Raw genomic sequence first — 17,435 nt, 5'->3', positions numbered from 1 at the left:
TTAGTGTTTAAAAAAATGTCGAGAATCTCTCTCCTGTCAATCACGCCATGAAGGCCACACCTTTTCCCGCGGGAGGGGGAGGGATTATAAAACCTGGAAGTGTGGGTGTGGCTCAGTCTCTGCATGATGGGAGAGGGAGAGGTCACGACTCTGTCTGAGCTGTGAATCAACTGAACACACTGAATGTCTACCGAATAGTGGGTGTGGTGTTTTGTGTGGTTTTATGGTGGTTTCACCCTGCTTGAAATGGTATGAAACTGCATTTGAAGATGATGGCCTTGCACTCTGCATGAAATGGTATGAAACTGCATTTGAATGTGGTGGCCTTGCACCCTACATGCAATGGTATGAAACTACATTTGAATTTGGTGGCCTTGCACTCTGCTTGAAATGGTATGAAACTGCACTTGAATTTGCTGGCCTTGCACCCTGCTTGAAGAGGTTGGAAACTGCACGAATTCGGTGGCCTTGCACGCTGCTTGAAGTGGTATGAAACTGCACTTGAATTCAGTGGCCTTGCACCCTGCTTGAAGGGGTCGAAAACTGCACGAATTTGGTGGCTTTGCACCTTGGTGGTACTGGTAGGAAACTGTACTTGAATTTGATGGCCTTGCACCCTGCTTGAAGTGGTAGGAAACTGCACCTGAATTTTGTGGCCTTGCACCCTGCTTGAAGTGGTATGAAACTGCGCTTGAATTTGGTGGCCGTGTACCCTGGGTTGAAATGGTAGGAATATGAATTTGAATTTGGTGGCCTTGCACACTGCTTGAAATGGAATTTCAAGGAATAGCCATGAGTCAACTGCTAGCCCACCAGCTGTGAGTGAGCTGCCAGCACATCAGGCTTGAGGGACTGTGCTGCCACCCCAAGAATCCATTTGGCCCACAATGTCCATACTAGCCCTCTCGAGACCAGTCCCTTCAGCCCACAACACCCATACCAGCGCTCCAGAAAGCCCCCCCCCCCCCTCCACTCGCCACCAATATTGGAATTGGTGGAGAGGTGGCATATTGGTTGGGGGACCAGCCCCCCCCCCCCCCCCCCGTGTGAACATGGGACCCAACAGGTCCCACTTAGTCTAGTAAAATTATGTGAGGCATGGATGGGGTGGACATTCCTCAGGGTGGAAATATCAAACGGGAGCGAGCATAGCTTTAAGATGAGAGGGACAAGGTTTAAAGGAGATGTGTGGGACAAGCTCTTTACACAGCGAGTGGCGAGTGCCTGGAATGCGCTGCTGGGGGTGGTTGTGAAGTCAAATTGATAGTGGCATTTAAGAGGCTTTTAGATAGGCACATGGATATTCAGGAAATGGAGGATATGGATCATGTGCAGACAGATGAGATTGGTTTATCTTGCCTGCACGTTTGGCATGGCACGCTGTACTCTTCCCTATTCTATGTTTTCCATTGAAAAAACCATCATGGTGTACCGCAGCGATGACTAATTATTTCTAAATTCTAGGTATCGCTGTCCATGATATTGCCAATGTGTTTACAACACAGCTAATTGGTGCTCTGTTTCACCCCAACCCTGCAGCGTGAGCAGAAACGGTTGTTCCTCTTTGCATGAGCTCTCTGCCCTCTGCAGCGCTCTGGCTGTGTGACTGTCCCACAATGGCGAGGTCCGCTCAGCAATGTGTTCTGGATGAAACCGACTTCTCGTCCCACACCACACTTGTCATTTGTGTCACCGTCGTCCTGGGGTTTGTTGGAAATGCAATCGCTCTGTGGATCTTCCTCTTTCATGTAAAACGCTGGAATCCAAACACCGTGTACTCACTGAATCTGGCCATTGCCGACATGCTTCTAATCATCTGCCTACCCGTTAGAATTGGTTATTTGTTACACGTGAAGGGATGGGTTTATGGTGATGTTCTTTGCCGCATGGATCTATTCATGATTTCCATAAATCGGACTGGCAGTATCTGTTTCCTAATGGTTATAGCCATCGATCGCTATTTGAAGGTGATCCACCCTCTCCACAAAGTTAACAAGATATCTGCAAAGTGCGCAGTGAAGGTTGCAGCCGCTCTGTGGATTATGGCAGTGGCAATTTGGATGCATTTGGTGACAGAACGACACGACTCGGAGCATAATAATGTGACGCTCTGTGAGTCCTTCAAAATAAACGGCCCTCTAAGTGGCACAAGTATTTGGAGTGGAATTGTTTTCATAATCTTTTTCTGTATTCTACCAGCTTCAGTTATTCTGTTCTGTACCTCCTGCATCACTTGGAAGTTAAGACAGATCAAACGCAACGCGTGGCGGAAATATAAACGGACTGTGAGGATTGTGATAACTGTGGCGGCAATTTTCATCATTTGCTTCATGCCTACCAATATTGCTTTTGTCGCAGTTGTAGTCACGAAGCTAAGAAGTGCCCGACACTGTCATGCGTTTAAAATAGCAATACGTTTATTTTATAATACATTGTTTCTGACTTACATGAACAGTATGGTGAATCCCGTTGTTCATTGTGTTTTTAATTCGTCATTTAACAACGCCTTGATGAAAGCTCTCGTTCGTCTGAAATTAAAGTCGGGCAGATCGGGCATAAGTCAAGAAACTGGACAAGAGGACACGATGGATGGACTGCAGCGGATCGACAAATGATCTCTGAAACTCCGCTCTGATCATTTGCATCCAGACTGAACCAGATGCTTATTTTAGTAGGTAATGAGTGCAAAGCTTCTGGAATGGAAACTGGAATGGAAACTGTGAAATTGTGCAAACATGAAATATTTTGTCAAGGTTTTTTTTTGTTGCGAGTATTTTCTGATATAAAAATATTCAATTTCCAGATCAAGATATGAAACAGCAAACTATGGATTTTTTGGAAAAAGATTAAGATCGCAACAGTTCCTCTTCCATGTATTCGCTGGAAGCACAATATTTGTTCATTAGACACGAGGAACTACAAATGTTTTAATCTTGAGCAAAACACACAAAGTGCTGGAATAACTCAACCGATCAGTGTAATGGATGAAATGGCAATTGGAATAAATTAGAAAGAGTTTGCAAGCGTCACACGACACCCGTTTAGCTGCAGATAGACACAAAAAACTGGAGTAACTCAGCGGGACAGGCAGCGTCTCTGGACGGAAGGGATGGGTGACATTTCGGGTCGAGACCCTTTTTCAGACTGGTTAGGGATAAGGGAAACGACAGATATAGACGGTGATGTGGAGAGATAAAGAACAATGGATGAAAGATATGTAAACAAGTAGCGATGGTAAGGAACGCAGTGACATTGTTAGCTGTTTCACCCTGTTTCCTTCATCATCTTCGATTTAAATCAGCATCTGCAGTTCCTTCTTACACATCTGTTTAGCGGCCATTGGTGTTGGATTGAACTGTGTCTGTTGCTGTGTCTATCAAGGTGCATGATTCATAACTGTTGTAAGACTATTCTGAAGAAGAGGAAATGCGTACGTGCCTGCAATGGTAAACGACACTTCAAAAGGAGGCAATGGATCTAAGATCACATGAATCTTTAGCCACAGTAGATCAGCCCGCATTGATCATTGTATGTGATGCTCTTCAATAAAGTCTTGATTGCCTTGACTGATCTTTGCAGTGTGATTTCAAGTTTTCTTTAACAGACAGTATCTCTGGGGAACATGAATAGGCGACGTTTGAGGCCGGGACCCTTCTTCAGATTCAACAGTGAAACTTGTAACAGCTTCTGAAGAAGGGTCGGGAGAAAGGCCCCGATCCAACATGTTGCCTGCCCATGTTCTAACGAGATGGTGCCTGCCCCACTGTGTTTTTGCTCAAGATTCGCTCAAATGACCCCAGCCTATATCCTAGGTAGATACAAATGCTAGAGAAACTCAGCGGGTGAGGCAGCATCTATGGAGCGAAGGAATAGGTAACGTTTCGGGTCGAGACCCTTCTTCAGACTGATGTGGGGGTGGTGGGGGCGGGAAGAAGAAAGGAAGAGGGGAGACAGTGGGCTGTGGGAGAGCTGGGAAGGGGGGGAGGGGAAAGAGAGAGAAAGCACTTGAATTCGGAGGAGGCCCAGGCCAGAAAGGTCGGATTCGGAAGGGGAGGGGGAGGGGGAGTTGAAGTGTTGAGCCACCAGGAGATCAGGTTGGTTATTACCAACTGAGCAAACTTGTTGGGCAAAGTGATTGCCAAGCCTACGCTTGGTCTCACTGAAGTAGAGCAGCTGACACCTAGAGCAGCGGATGCAATAGACAGGGCTGCCAACTCTCACGCTTTGAACGTGAGACTCACGCCCTCAAGCAAACTCTCACGCCCTCACGCTCATCAGACATTTCTCACGCTCAGTAGTGAGAAATGTTGTGATCAACGAAAATGTCAAAACTCGGACAAACTGCATGGTCCGCGGGTGTTGGAGAGCCGAGGCTGCGGGAGGGATGGAAGCAGAACCAGCGGCGGGAACAGATGCGGGGAGCCGGGACTGGTGAGCTTGCGCGGCTAGCGAGTCGCTCGCTGCAGCTCTGGCCATGGAGCGCTCCGGACAGTGCGAGTGGCCCGGGCCGCGGAGCCGTCGGAAGCTCCGCTGCCGCGAGAGTCTCTGTGCCGAAGGGACAGACTCTCAAAGGGAGGTGGAGAGAGAGAGAGGGGAAGGAGACAGGGAGAGTGGGAAGAGAGAGAGGGGTGAGAGGGAAGAAAGAGGGAAGAGAGAGGGGGGTGGAGAGAGGGGGAGGGAGAGAGAGAGGGGGAGGGAATGGGAGAGAGTGAGGGGGAAGGGAGAGAGGGGAAAAGATAGAGACAGAGGGGGGGGGGGGGGGGAGAGAGAGGGAGAGGAGAGAGACAGAAGAGAGAAGAGAGAGAGAGAAGAGAGAGCCGGGGGGAGAGAGAGGGGGACGGAGAAATGGGGGAGAGAGGGAGAGAGAGATGAGAGAAAGGGGGGGGGGGGAGAGAGAGGAGGGAGATGAGAGACAGAGAGAGAGGGGAGAGTGTGTAGAGAGGGAGAGAGAGAGGAGAGAGAGAGAGTGAGGGAGAGGAGAGAGAGAGGGGAAGAGGGAGGGAGAGAGAGAAGAGGGGGAGAGAGAGAGAGAGGGGGGAGGAGAGAGAGGGAGGGAAAGAGAGAGGGGGAGAGAGGTAGGGGAAAGAGAGAGAGGAGAGATGAGAGGAGAGAGGGGGGGAGGAGGAGAGAGAGAGGGAGAGGGGGAGAGAGAGAGAGGGGTGAGACAGGGGAGAGAGAGAGAGGGGGAGGGGGAGAGAGAGGTGGGTTGAGAGGAGAGAGAGCAGAAGAGAGGGGGAGAGAGAGAGGGGCGAGAGTGAGGTGGGAGGGAAAGAGAGAGAGGGGAGAGAAAGAGAGGTGGAGGGAGAGAGGAGAGAGAGGGAGAGGGGGATTGAGAGGCAGGGCTGCCAACTCCCATGCATTGAGCATGAGAATCACGCATTTCACCAAATTCTCACGCTGATCACAAATTTCTCTCTGTTGTGAGAAATTCTGTGATCAACGAAAATTTCAAAATTCATATCAACTGCCTGGGGCACGGGTGTTGGAAGCAGCAGCAGCGACGGGGACAGATGTGGATGGGGAACGGGGCTGGCAAGTGTTTGCCGGGCTGGCGAGTCGCTCACTGCAGCTCCGGCCATGGAGCAGCCTCAGTGCAAGAGTCCCGGGCCGTCGGAGGCGTCGAAGCGTTGCGCCGCTGCCGTGAGAGTCTCTGTGCCGAATTTGCCCAGGTAACGGGCATGGATCAGGCTGCGGCTCGGTGCATCCTGGAGGACAACCAGTGGCTGCTGGAAGTAAGTACCAAGCACTGGGTAGATATGGTGGAAGATAGTGGACTTCAAATGGGGGTGGTTGGTGAAAGCATCCTGCTTGCCTGCTAGATTTTCACTTACTGTAACTGCAGGAAAAATGTTCCTGATGTTGGGGGCGTTCAGAACCATGGGTCACAGTTTAAGAATAAAGGGGGGGCCAGTTAGGACTGAGATGAGAACAAACTTTCTTCACGCAGAGAGTTGTGAATCTGTGGAATTCTCTGCCACAGAAGGCAGTGCAGGCCAATTCACTGGATGTTTTCAAGAGAGAGTTACATTTAGTTCTTGGGGCTAATGACATCAAGGGATATGGGGAAAAAACAGGAAAGAGGTACTGATTTTAGATGAATAGCCATGATCATATTGAATGGCAGTGCTGGCTCGAAGGGCCGATGGCCTATTCCTGCACCTATTTTCTATGTTTCTATGCTTGAGTATATGGCAATAAAACTCGATCACTTGATTTTGAAGCATTCATGCATGGTGGAGGTATAATGTAGTCATAGAGTGATACAGTGTGAAAACAGGCCCTTCGGTGCAACTTGCCCACACCTGCCAACATGTCCTAGCTACGTCACCTGCTTTTGGTCCATACCTCCAAACCGGTCCTATCCATGTATCAGTCTAACTTTTTCTTAAATGTTGGGATGGTCCCTGCCTCAACTACCTCCTCTGGCAGCTTGTTCCATACACCCATCACCCTTTGTGTGGATAAAGTTACCCCTTAAAAAGTTACCTCTTAAAAATACTTCATACAAAAAACATTGAAATCATACTTCTACAGTGCACTAAAACATGATTTTAATACATCAAATTTCAAAAGATTCCTACCCTGGGAGGGAGGACACCCTTCTTCCACACCCTCTCCCCACTCGGTTGCTCCACTCCCTCACCGGGTACCCCCAAGACCAGTGATCAGTGATCGCACAGCCTCCCCCCTTTCAAAAACGCTCCAATTCAATTTAAAGCATATATATTGCATTCAAGTGTAAATTAAAAGACTCGCTACAGTATGCACCATATTGCACAATTTCAAGCTTAAAAATGCAAATGTTCCGTACCAATGGGAGAGGTACACCCCCCTTCCCCCCCCCCCCCCCCCCGGTCACTATGCTCCCTCGGGCTTGGTCTTTCGCAATTTCTCACTCCCAACTCTCACCCAATGTTGGCAGCCATGAATAGATGAGGTTGGAGGAGGTGCAGGTGAACCTCTGCAGCACCTGGAAAGATTGCTTGAGTCCTTGGATGGAGTCAAGGGGTGAGGTAATGCGACAAGTGTAGCATTTCCTGCGGTAGCAAGAGAAAGTACCAGGGGAGGGGGTGGTTTGTGTGGGAAGGGACGAATTGACCAGGAAGTTACGGTCTCTGCGAAAAGCCGAAAGGAGAGGAGATGGGAAGATGTGGCCAGTGGTGGGATCCCATTGGAGGTGGCAAAAATGTCGGACGATTATCTGTGTATGTGATGGCTGGTAGGGTGGAAGGTGAGGACAAGCGGGACACTGCCCTTGTTATGAGTGGGGGGATAGGGAGTGAGAACGGAGCTACGGGATATTGAGGAGATCCTGGTGAGAGCCTCATCTATAGTTGAAGAGGGGAACGCCCATTCCCTAGAGAATGAGGACATCTCCGATCCCCTGGTGTGGAACATCTCATCCTGGCCTATATCCTTGTTTGCACCCAATCTATTCCAATATGACTGGCTGCATTGAAACATTCTCAGCAAAGACCCATCTACAAGAATCTGCCCTCATCTTTTGCGGCTAAGTCCAGCCCGACCTGCCAACTCTCAATAGGTCATAAGGCCATGTGATAGGAGTAGAATTAGGCCATTCAGCCCATCAAGTCTATCCCACCATTCAATCATGGCTGATCTATCTCTCCCTCCTAACCCCATTCTCCTGCCTTTATCAGAACTGAACAAGGAGGAGGACACAAATGCAGGCTCAGACACAGGGCAGATCAGTCTTCAGAGTTTAATCGGTCCAAGTCGGTACACAGGTAAGCAAAACAGAGGCAACAGTACAATCTAGGAGCAGGCAAAAAACAGAAGTCGAAAAACAGGCAATGGTCGAGGTCACAAGATTTCTAGAGCTGGAACGAGGTGATACCAAGTATCATACACGACGAACTGGCAATGAGCACTAAAACACAAAGGGCTTAAATACAGACTAGCAGGGGATAACGAGACACAGGTGAAACACATCAGGGCGGGGCCAATAATCACATGAGGGTAAACGACCTGATAGGAAATGGGACCTGAAACAAGAGGAGATGCGAGACACCAAAATAAAACAAGAATGCACACTCTAATACTAAAAAACAATAAGAAACAGAAACTAGATCAAACCCGAGACCTGACAGCCTTCTCCCCATAACCTCTGACACTTGTACTAATCAAGAATCTATCTATCTCTGGCTGAAAAATATCCATTTCATCACAGCCTTCTGTGGCTAGGAATTCCTCAGATTCACCACCCACTGACTAAAGCCATTTCTCCTCATCTCCTTCCTAAAAGAACGTCCTTTAATTCTGAGGCTATGACCTCTAGTCCAAGACTCTCCCACTAGTGGAAAGATCCTCTTCACATGGACTATATCCAAGCCTATAACTATTCTGTATGTTTCAATGAGGTCCTCCCTCATACTTCTAAACTCCTTACTCTTTCAAGTAAGTTTTGTGAGTAAGAAACTTCAGAGTGATACGATGGATGTTGCAACAGGGGTTTCTTCATTTCAAAAGCTTTGTAACTGGTTAAAGACATACAGGGAAAAAGGTTATGATGAAGCCTTGATTGATGCTAGTGAACTTGCCAAAGACCTAGTTGCTGAGCCTGTATTCAAGACTCAGAGTAAGCGCTTACGCAAGAAAAAGAAAATTATTTGATTATGAATCTGCAGATGAACCTTTGCCAGATCCTAAAACAGCTTCAGAGTGCAATGTTTTAATCAAATACTGCACTGTAAACACTTGAACCATGGTTTGAACAACTGAAAAAGTATCACAATTTATTTGGATTCTTCTGCAATTTTCAGGACATGTCCAATGACACCATAAGAAAATGTGCAGCAGATCTGGAAGTGGCATTGACAGAGGTCAAGCTGGGACAGGAAAAAGATCAAGTTAAAACCAGAAAACTGGCTGATGTAGATGGATACATGCGTTGTGAGGAAATGGAGGCACTAAAGCCAATTCTGCCACCAGGTATTCAAAACCCCATGAAAATGCTTGAATTCCCTGCTTGCAACAACAGGTCGACCGCATTTCCAAATTTATTTATTGCTCTTCGGATTTTCTTGACAATCCCAGTGACCGTGGCATCTGGAGAAAGGAGTATTTCCCAACTGAAACTGATCAAAACTTACTTGAGATCATCAATTCAGCAAGAACGTTCCAACAGTTTGCCAATTGTGTCCATTGAATCTGAAATTAGCAGCAGTTTAAACTTAGACAAAATTCTAAAAGACTTTGCAGAGAAAAAAGCAAGAAAGATAACTTTCTCATAATAAAGGGCAATAATAATGACTCATTTATAATCTAGGAATGTTAATAGAAATCCCAAAAAGATAATTTGTTTCCAACAATGCACTTAAATTCTGAATTTTATTTAAAAAAAAATATATATTTTTTTAATAAATCATTTCACAGTATGCCCAGGATGGGAGGTCACCAGACGGTTGAAACTGAACAACATATTATGTTGCAATGATTTTTTGAGTACAGACATCACATCCATTTGTGAAAACACCACTCAACTTTCAATATAAGTCTGGATTTGGACCGGCCAAATTAGATTTTTTAAATATTTGGTTTAAGCGAGCTCTCGTGGGGAAAGTTGGAGGGAGTCAACTTGGGAGGGAAACCAAGTGGTTAAAACATAAAAATCAGTGGTTTTAAAGCAAGTCTTCCACTCAAAAAGGTCTCCAATAATCAAAGCCCGAATGGGTAGGATGGGGCTGAAGCCCAAAATTTAATGCCTGGACTGGTTTTTCGCCAATGGTTATTGGTTTTCCAGGATCTAGTTAATTAAATTACTTTTTATTTTTCATTTCACTGTCACTAAAACTTGTGGCATTGTAACTAAGTACTTTTCAGATGTGATCTACACATTTTGTTTGTTACTTGTAGGCTTACATGAATGCAATTTTACATTAAAATGTAGCTTAGACCTGTTTTGTCCATTAACTCGCAGGCATTTTTTAAGCGCACATTTTGATTACTTTCCATTCTACCATAGAGATATGAAGTCTATAATAGACTTTATTTATATTTCTATGATTCTACAGACCTTGGCTGGGAACCTGGGGCTCTCCAAAATGGTTCCCAATTGGGCCCAGCACCTCCTAAGGCCGGCCCTGCTGGGCGGACCTCTCAATTGTGGGACGGTCACACCGACAGAGAGTTTCAGAGAGCACCATCTCGGGAGAACATGGACAGGCGACATTTAGGTCAGGCTCCCTCTTCGGAACCATCTTTAGAAGTTGTCACAATTGGCACAGTAGTATCTGAAGAAGAGATCCGACCTCAAACGTCATCATTCCATGTTCACCAGAGATGCTGCCTGACCTGCTGAGTTACTCCAGCACGTTGTGCGTTTTGCTCAAGATTAAAACATCTGCAGTTCCTTGTGTCTACTGAGCGAATATTGTACTTACAGAGAATACATGAGAAGAGGAACTCTTGCGATTACAATATTTTTTAAGATGGTAGCAATAGTTTGTAGCACCATATCTTCACCAGGAAATGGCAATTTATTAAACTTTATGTAAGAAAATATATAATTGAATCAAATATCCGGTGGACAAACTGCTTCACGCTTAACACTCATGAACACGTTTTGCCCTCATTAACTAATAAAATAAGCACCTGGTTCAGTCACGCTACAAGTGATTAGAGCAGTGATTCTGAGATTATTTGTGGATCCACTGTCTGTTCAAATTTGGAACGCTCTTGGATCCACTCTGAGGACTGTCTACCCTATCTCTGCCCCTCATAATTGTATACACTTCTATCAGGTCTGCCCTCAACGCTTGCCTTTCTAGAGAAACTAATCCAACTTTGTCCAACCTCTACTGATAGCTACTATCCTCTAATCCAGGCATCATTCTGATAAATATCTTCTGTACCTTCTCCAAAGTCTCCAATTCAATTGCACCCAGGCAAATTCCTTGTATGTATCTATACTTGGCAAATTAAATGTATTCATTCATTCATTCATTCATTCGTATAATGTACTGATTTGCTATAGGGTACTGTCATCGCTCTTCATATAAACTTGTTTCACAATGTTTGTGTCAATATAATTTCCATATTGCTTCCCAAATTTTCTATCATAATGTTGTTAAATTTAGCCATGCACACTCCCAAATGAGAGAAAAGGAATAGGTGACATTTTGGGTCAAGACCCTTCTTCAGGCTGTCTTCAGGCTTTACACCCTTTGTCAGAGGTTCATATGCCCAAAGTGAACTGATGAGAAATATCAACCACGAACGTTGAATGACAGATCAGACAGGAGCGACAAGAGAGGCTCTTTATATATATCCTTCCATCAGTAATCAACCAGGCACCATTAGCTGTTAGCATCACTGTGCCGGTTCACAACTGAAGATCATTTCAGAGATTTGCTTTGGAAAATCACAAGGCCATCACTTCTGTTGAGTTGTAAAATATTTTTTATCAAATATCCATTAAAACCCTTAAGGCAATCAAAACTAGTCATTGCATTCTGAATCTACAGCATTGCAACTGCAGGGAGAGACGATCAATAAATGTTCCCATTTATCAACAGCTAGGTGCAGCTATAATTAAAGGGTGTCGTATTGTGAAAGGGGAATAATTTAAAGGGATAGGTTGTTCACACAGAGGGTGGAGACAGTCTGGAATGACCTGCTATTACAGGTAGTTGAGGCAGGTACAATTACAACATTTAAAAGACATTTGGACAGATACAAGGATAGAAAACGTTTTGAGGGATATGGACCAAATTCAGGAAGGTGGGACTAGCTCAGGAAGGGACCTTTGATGCCTTTACTAATAAAAAGCCTATTTATCTCTGTTTTGAAAATACCTAATGACTTAGTCTCCACTGTCCACAACCATCTGTAGCAATGAATTCCACAGATTCACCATTTTTCTGACAAAATAAATTCCTCCTCATCTCCATTCTAAAGGCACATCCTTTTATTCTGAGGCTCCTATTGATGCAAAATGCACTGGGACAGTTTGGTTACAAACACCACATATAGACTGCAGCCGCATGAAGAAATATGATGTTTACAGGGAATCTACGTGCTGCAGATCATGATGATATTCAGTATTATTTCAAAGGAAATATTACTCAATATGTTCATGATCTGCAGAAACAGTTCCTATTAAGAGCATAGAGATACTTTGTTGCACCAGATCTTGACCATGAAATTAGTTTATTTCAGATCATATACATTAAACTCAAAACACTCCTTGACAAATTGTTTAAAATTGGTTCCAAGGGGCTGCACAACGGCACAGTGGTAGAGCTGCTGCCTCACATCACCAGAGATCCGAGTTCGATCCCGATGTTGGGTGTTGCCTGCGTAAAGTTTGCACATTCTTCCCGTGACCGCGTGGGTTTCCTCCGGGTGCTCCAGTTTGCTCCCACATCACAAAGACATGTGGCTTCTGTAAATTGCAGAGAGTGGATGCAGGGAGTGTGCAGGGAGTGGATGCGTAAGTGGGATAACATAGAACTAGTGTACAGGCGATCGTTCGCCGGCATGGACTCGGTGGGCAGGAAGGGCCTGTTTCCACGCTGTATCTCTAAATCTACCGCAAACAATGCTTTAAATTGCACAATGTTATGAAGCATCCGGATCGCTCAGCTTGTACATGATCAGGCAGACATGAAAGAGCTCAACTGTTGATTCACAGTCTACTTGACATTGGATTTCTCTTCTTCAGTTTCTTAACTTGTGGCTGATTTGTGAGACTTCAAATTAACATGAACGAGAGCTTTCTTGAAAATAAATTTAAATGCTAACTTTGAGGAATAAAAAATGATTAGATTGACCATATTTTTCAAGTATGTTCCAACCAATGTATAATAAAGGATATTAACTGTTGTGTTACATGATTCACAGCGTAGACTAGGTGATCATTTCGCAAACACTAGCGCTCTGTCCACCAAGGCCTGCTGGATCTCCCAGTTGTGAACCATTTTAACTCCGCTTCCCATTCCCATACTGACCTTTCTGACCTGGGCCTCCTCCATTGCCAGAGTGAGGCCACACGCAAACTGGTGGAACGCCATCTCATAGTATCTTGGCATCTTGGGTAGCTTACAACCCAAAGGTATGAACATTGAATTTTCCAATTTCAAGTAATGCCCCCCCCCCCATCCCAGTGTGCACCCATTTCTCCCACCATCTCCCAACACTCCACAGTCACCCTACTCCTTTCAACTAAACCGTACACTCATCGCCCTTCCCTGAATCTCTCATCTCCCTTTTAACCCCCTTTTCCCTCCTCTGTTCCTTTGAACCCACATCCCTCCCTCCAGCTTCACATTTCACTCCCCCTCTCCTCTCCTTATCTGACACCCTTTTGTCTCATTTTCACCTCTAGCCTTTGACATCTATTCCACCCATCTCCCAATCAAAAACTCCTGAACTGTATCCACCCACCTGTTGTCAGGCTGTGTCCAGCCCCATCCCTCTTTTACAGCTTTCTCCCATCTAGTACAATGAGTCTGAGGAAGAGTCCCGACCCGAAACGTTCCTCGCCCATTCCCTCCACAGATGCTGCCTAACCCCGTGAGTTAGTCCCGCACTTTGTGTTTCACTCTGACTTACAGTCTGTGACACTTTGTGACTACGACTGTGACTGCAGCAATATTGGCAGGCAATGAACAAAGGATAAAAACTACTGCCTTTGTTGTCACCAGCTTCACTGGTCGTTTATATTTACCCTTCATATTGCTGTTGATCGGTCTTAACTTCGAAATGATGCAGGAGTACAGACTAAATAACTTAACCTGTTTAAAAATAGTTTTTATAATAACACTATAAAAGCAGTGTCCATTCAAATGATGTGTAGGAAGGAACTGTAGATGTTGATTTAAACTAGAGATAGACACAAAAAGCTCAAGTAACTCAGCAGGTCAAGACAGCAGCTCTGGAGAGAAGGGTCTCGACCCGAAACATCACATATTCTTTATCTCCAGAGATGCTGTCTGACCCGCTGAGTTACTCCAGCTTTTTGTGTCTATCTTCTAATCAAATGATTGTGAGTCTTAGAGGATTGTTTATGTTAAAAGGTTCACTGTTTGTCATGATGTGGTTTGCTTGAAGCCATATCTTTCTTTCAACAAATGCAATGTAAATGTCGTTGTCACAGTGCACAGGGCATTTGTTATCTTTCCTGCTCACTTTGTAAGATAGGTAGTTTACTTTGTGGAAAGGATGGATCACCTTAACACAGCGTCACATCGCTAAAACCAATGGGGAAAAAGACGCTGTCGATCTGCTTTATGGAAATCATAAATTGATTCAGGCAACCATTCAGGCAAATTATAATCTGATTCAATGCGGCACAGTGGCACAGTGGCACAGCTGGTAGAGGTTCAATCCTGACCTCATCTGCTTTCAGTGTGGAGGTTGCAGGTTATCCATGTGACCGTGTGGGTTTCCACCAGGTGCTCCGGTTTTCTCCCACAACCTAAAGGGATTTGTAGGTTAACCGGCCTCTGTAAATTTTCCCTTGCGTGTTTGCAGTCACGTAGTTAAGTTAAGTTATGTTTAGTTTCTGCTTTAATGTAGAGATACAGTATAGAAACAGGCCCTTTGGCCCATTGAATCCACGCCCACCAATAATCACCCGAACCGTTCACACTAGTTCTATGTTACCCACTCCAAGTCAGCAGGTAGGACTGCATTTGCTAAGACAAGGTCAAAACAGATTCTTGTGAACAGGTCTTAGGTCGAAAACCTGGGAATTTTCCGCTGCTGCCAGGTTTGTGATGGAAAGCTGCTTGTGTATGTAGGTGGAGGGGTGGGGTGGGGTGGGGGGGTGGAGAGAGGAGAAAGAGGAAGGGTGAAGATGGAGGAGCGGGCATACACACATATATATATATATACGACAGCTGCACTGGATTGCTTTGTTTACAAGACTCCACTGCTAAAGTTATAGAGGAAGTGCTGCACTTCTATTGAAAGAGGTGAATTTTACATCAGTGACCTATCATTTCCTCTAAATTTACTAGAATCCCTTCCTTTATATAAAGTAAAGAGAACCTAATGAGCACATATTGAAATAAAGTGTAATTTTGTCACAGTCTGCCCTCTCCTCATTCTCATCCACTTCACCTCCCAGTACTTTTCCACCGGTCCCTCCTTCTCCTTGCCTGCCTGCCACTCCCCTCTCATCAGCCCAACTCTCCTCACCTGTTGCACTCAGTTGCCTCTTATCATCAATTAACCCGGTATATAGACTCTCCTCACCGTTCACACAGTGCCAGATTGTTCTCAGCATTCATGCAAGACTCTCCAGCGATTTTCCGACTGCCTACACGGATTCGAACCTACCTGCCCATTCCGTCCTGTCGTCTTCCCGGATATCACCTCAGCCCCCTGTCCCCGACCACGGCCTTCGTCCCGTACCTCCTGGTTTCTGTCTGCCTCTCTCCTGGGCTGTTTGGTGTATCCCTGCAATGGCTCCTCGACTTCCTGCCTGGCTTCGACTCTCCTTTCGTCTGTCCCTCGCTGGTTTGTTTGCATCGTGTGTTGGATCTCCTGGTTACCGGACCTTCTGCTACCCCGACTACGTCTCCTGCCTGCCCCTCTTCGGAACCCTCGCTCAATCCTGAGCCTCTGTGTGAGTACGGTGTAGCCATTCCTGAGTTACTACTCTGTTACAGTATCGTAATAAAGTTCATTACCAATTATACCTGCCTGATTCTGTGCTGTTATTGGGTCCAAGTGATACCCGTTACCAATTTATGTAGATAAGTTCATCCTATGACCAACTAGCGAGTGGTCCTGACCTACCATCTATCTCGTTAGTGAACCTCAAACTAACTTTAATCGGACTTAACTGGACTTTATCCTGGCCTTTATCTTGCACTAAACATTATTCCCTTTATCCTGTATCTGTGCACTTGATTGTAATCATGTTTAGTATTTCCACTGACTGGATAGCACACAACTAAAAAGATTTTCACTACACCTCGGTACACGTGACAATAAACTAAACTAAAATTAAATTAAACAAAGTTGTCTTGTGTTTATAAGTTTATTTCAGAAGTTGCTCATTAAGCTAGACTTCAGGGTTGACAACATTTAAAAACGTGTACAATTTCATGGTTTTACACGTTAGGCTTTAATTACCCAATGATAGACTTCTGACTCAAGTGATCAGAGGGGGGTTACAGAGGTCGTTTGTTGATCCAATGTCTGTCCTTGGGATTCCCCTTGTTCATTATCTTGACTCGTAGCTGATTTGCAAGACCTTAAATTTAGATGAATGAGAGCTTTCTTCAACGCATCCTTGAATGCTGAATTTGAAAAATAGTAAATCACTGGGTCGATCAAAAAGTTCAGGGCATGCTCGTCCCTGTTAGAGTGAAGGGCAAGGCGGGTAAGTCATTTGGTATTTTTAAAACGGAGATCAATAGGCTTTTTATTAGTAAGGATACAAGGAGAAGGCAGGAGAATGGGGTTGAGAGGAAAAAATAGATCAGCCGTGAACAGAGTACAGAGAAGGTTCACCAGACTGATTCCTTGGATGTCAGGACTTTCATATGAAGAAAGACTGGATAGACTCGGTTTGTACTCACTAGAATTTAGAAGATTGAGGGGGGATCTTATAGAAGCTTACAAAATTCATAAGGGGTTGGACAGGCTAGATGCAGGAAGTTTGTTCCCGATGTTGGGGAAGTCCAGAACAAGGGGTCACAGTTTAAGGATACGGGGGAAATCTTTTAGGACCGAGATGAGGAAAACATTTTTCACACAGAGAGTGGTGAATCTCTGGAATTCTCTGCCACAGAAGGTATTTGAGGCCAGTTCATTGGCTATATTTAAGAGGGAGTTAGATGTGGCCCTTGTGGCTAAAGGGATCAGGGCATATGGAGAGAAGGCAGGTGCAGGATACTGAGTTGGATGATCAGCCATGATCATATTGAATGGCGGTGCAGGCTCGAAGGGCTGAATGGCCTGCTCCTGCACCTATTTTCTATGTTTCTAGGAACGAATGGGGGAGCAGACTCCATGGGCCGAAGGGTCTAATTCTGCTCCTATGTCTTATGTTCTTATGATATACCTGGTTTCAGTGGTCTCAGGGAGGTCCTGTCTTCAAGACTCTGCACTCATCTTATCCAAACAACCCCAGTCCTACCTGACCACTCATACTGCAGTTAAGTAGCGGGCTCACCAATCAGCACAGAAACAGGCCATTTGGCCCTACTCATCCATGCAGAATAAATCCCTTCCTGAGCTAGTCCCATCTTCCTGAATTTGGTCCATATTCCTCAAAACGTTTTCCATCAGTGTACCTGTCCAAATGTATTTTAAATGTTGTAATTGTACCTGCCCCAACTACCCCCAACAGCAGGTAATTCCAGACACTCTCCACCCTCTGTGTGAACAACCTATCCCTTTAAATTATTCCCCTTTCACAATACGACATCCTTTAATTTCAGCTTCACCTAATTTAG

The 17,435-nt window shown here is 45.2% G+C and overlaps 1 protein-coding gene and 1 long non-coding RNA gene across 2 annotated transcripts; one reads left to right on the top strand and one right to left on the bottom strand.

Moving 5' to 3' along the window:
• Positions 1 to 1,616: 1,616 nt before the first annotated feature.
• Positions 1,617 to 2,615, top strand: LOC129693641 (hydroxycarboxylic acid receptor 2-like). Its single transcript, XM_055630427.1, has one exon. The coding sequence runs from the start codon at positions 1,617 to 1,619 to the stop codon at positions 2,613 to 2,615; it is 999 nt and encodes a 332-aa protein (XP_055486402.1).
• Positions 2,616 to 7,709: 5,094 nt separating this feature from the next.
• Positions 7,710 to 8,963, bottom strand: LOC129693636 (uncharacterized). The gene is made up of 2 exons (XR_008722899.1): positions 7,859 to 8,963; positions 7,710 to 7,776 (listed from the first exon to the last, which is right to left on the bottom strand). It is a non-coding gene; the product is annotated as an uncharacterized LOC129693636 (long non-coding RNA).
• Positions 8,964 to 17,435: the final 8,472 nt, after the last annotated feature.

This window comes from Leucoraja erinacea, unplaced genomic scaffold (genome assembly GCF_028641065.1).
Source record: "Leucoraja erinacea ecotype New England unplaced genomic scaffold, Leri_hhj_1 Leri_375S, whole genome shotgun sequence".
NCBI lineage: Eukaryota > Metazoa > Chordata > Chondrichthyes > Rajiformes > Rajidae > Leucoraja > Leucoraja erinaceus.
This window is presented reverse-complemented; position numbering and strand designations above follow the sequence as displayed.

Bases quoted from the DNA above. Each gene is read 5' to 3' on its own strand.
- LOC129693641 (XM_055630427.1), top strand. From the start codon at position 1,617: ATGGCGAGGTCCGCTCAGCAATGTGTTCTGGATGAAACCGACTTCTCG.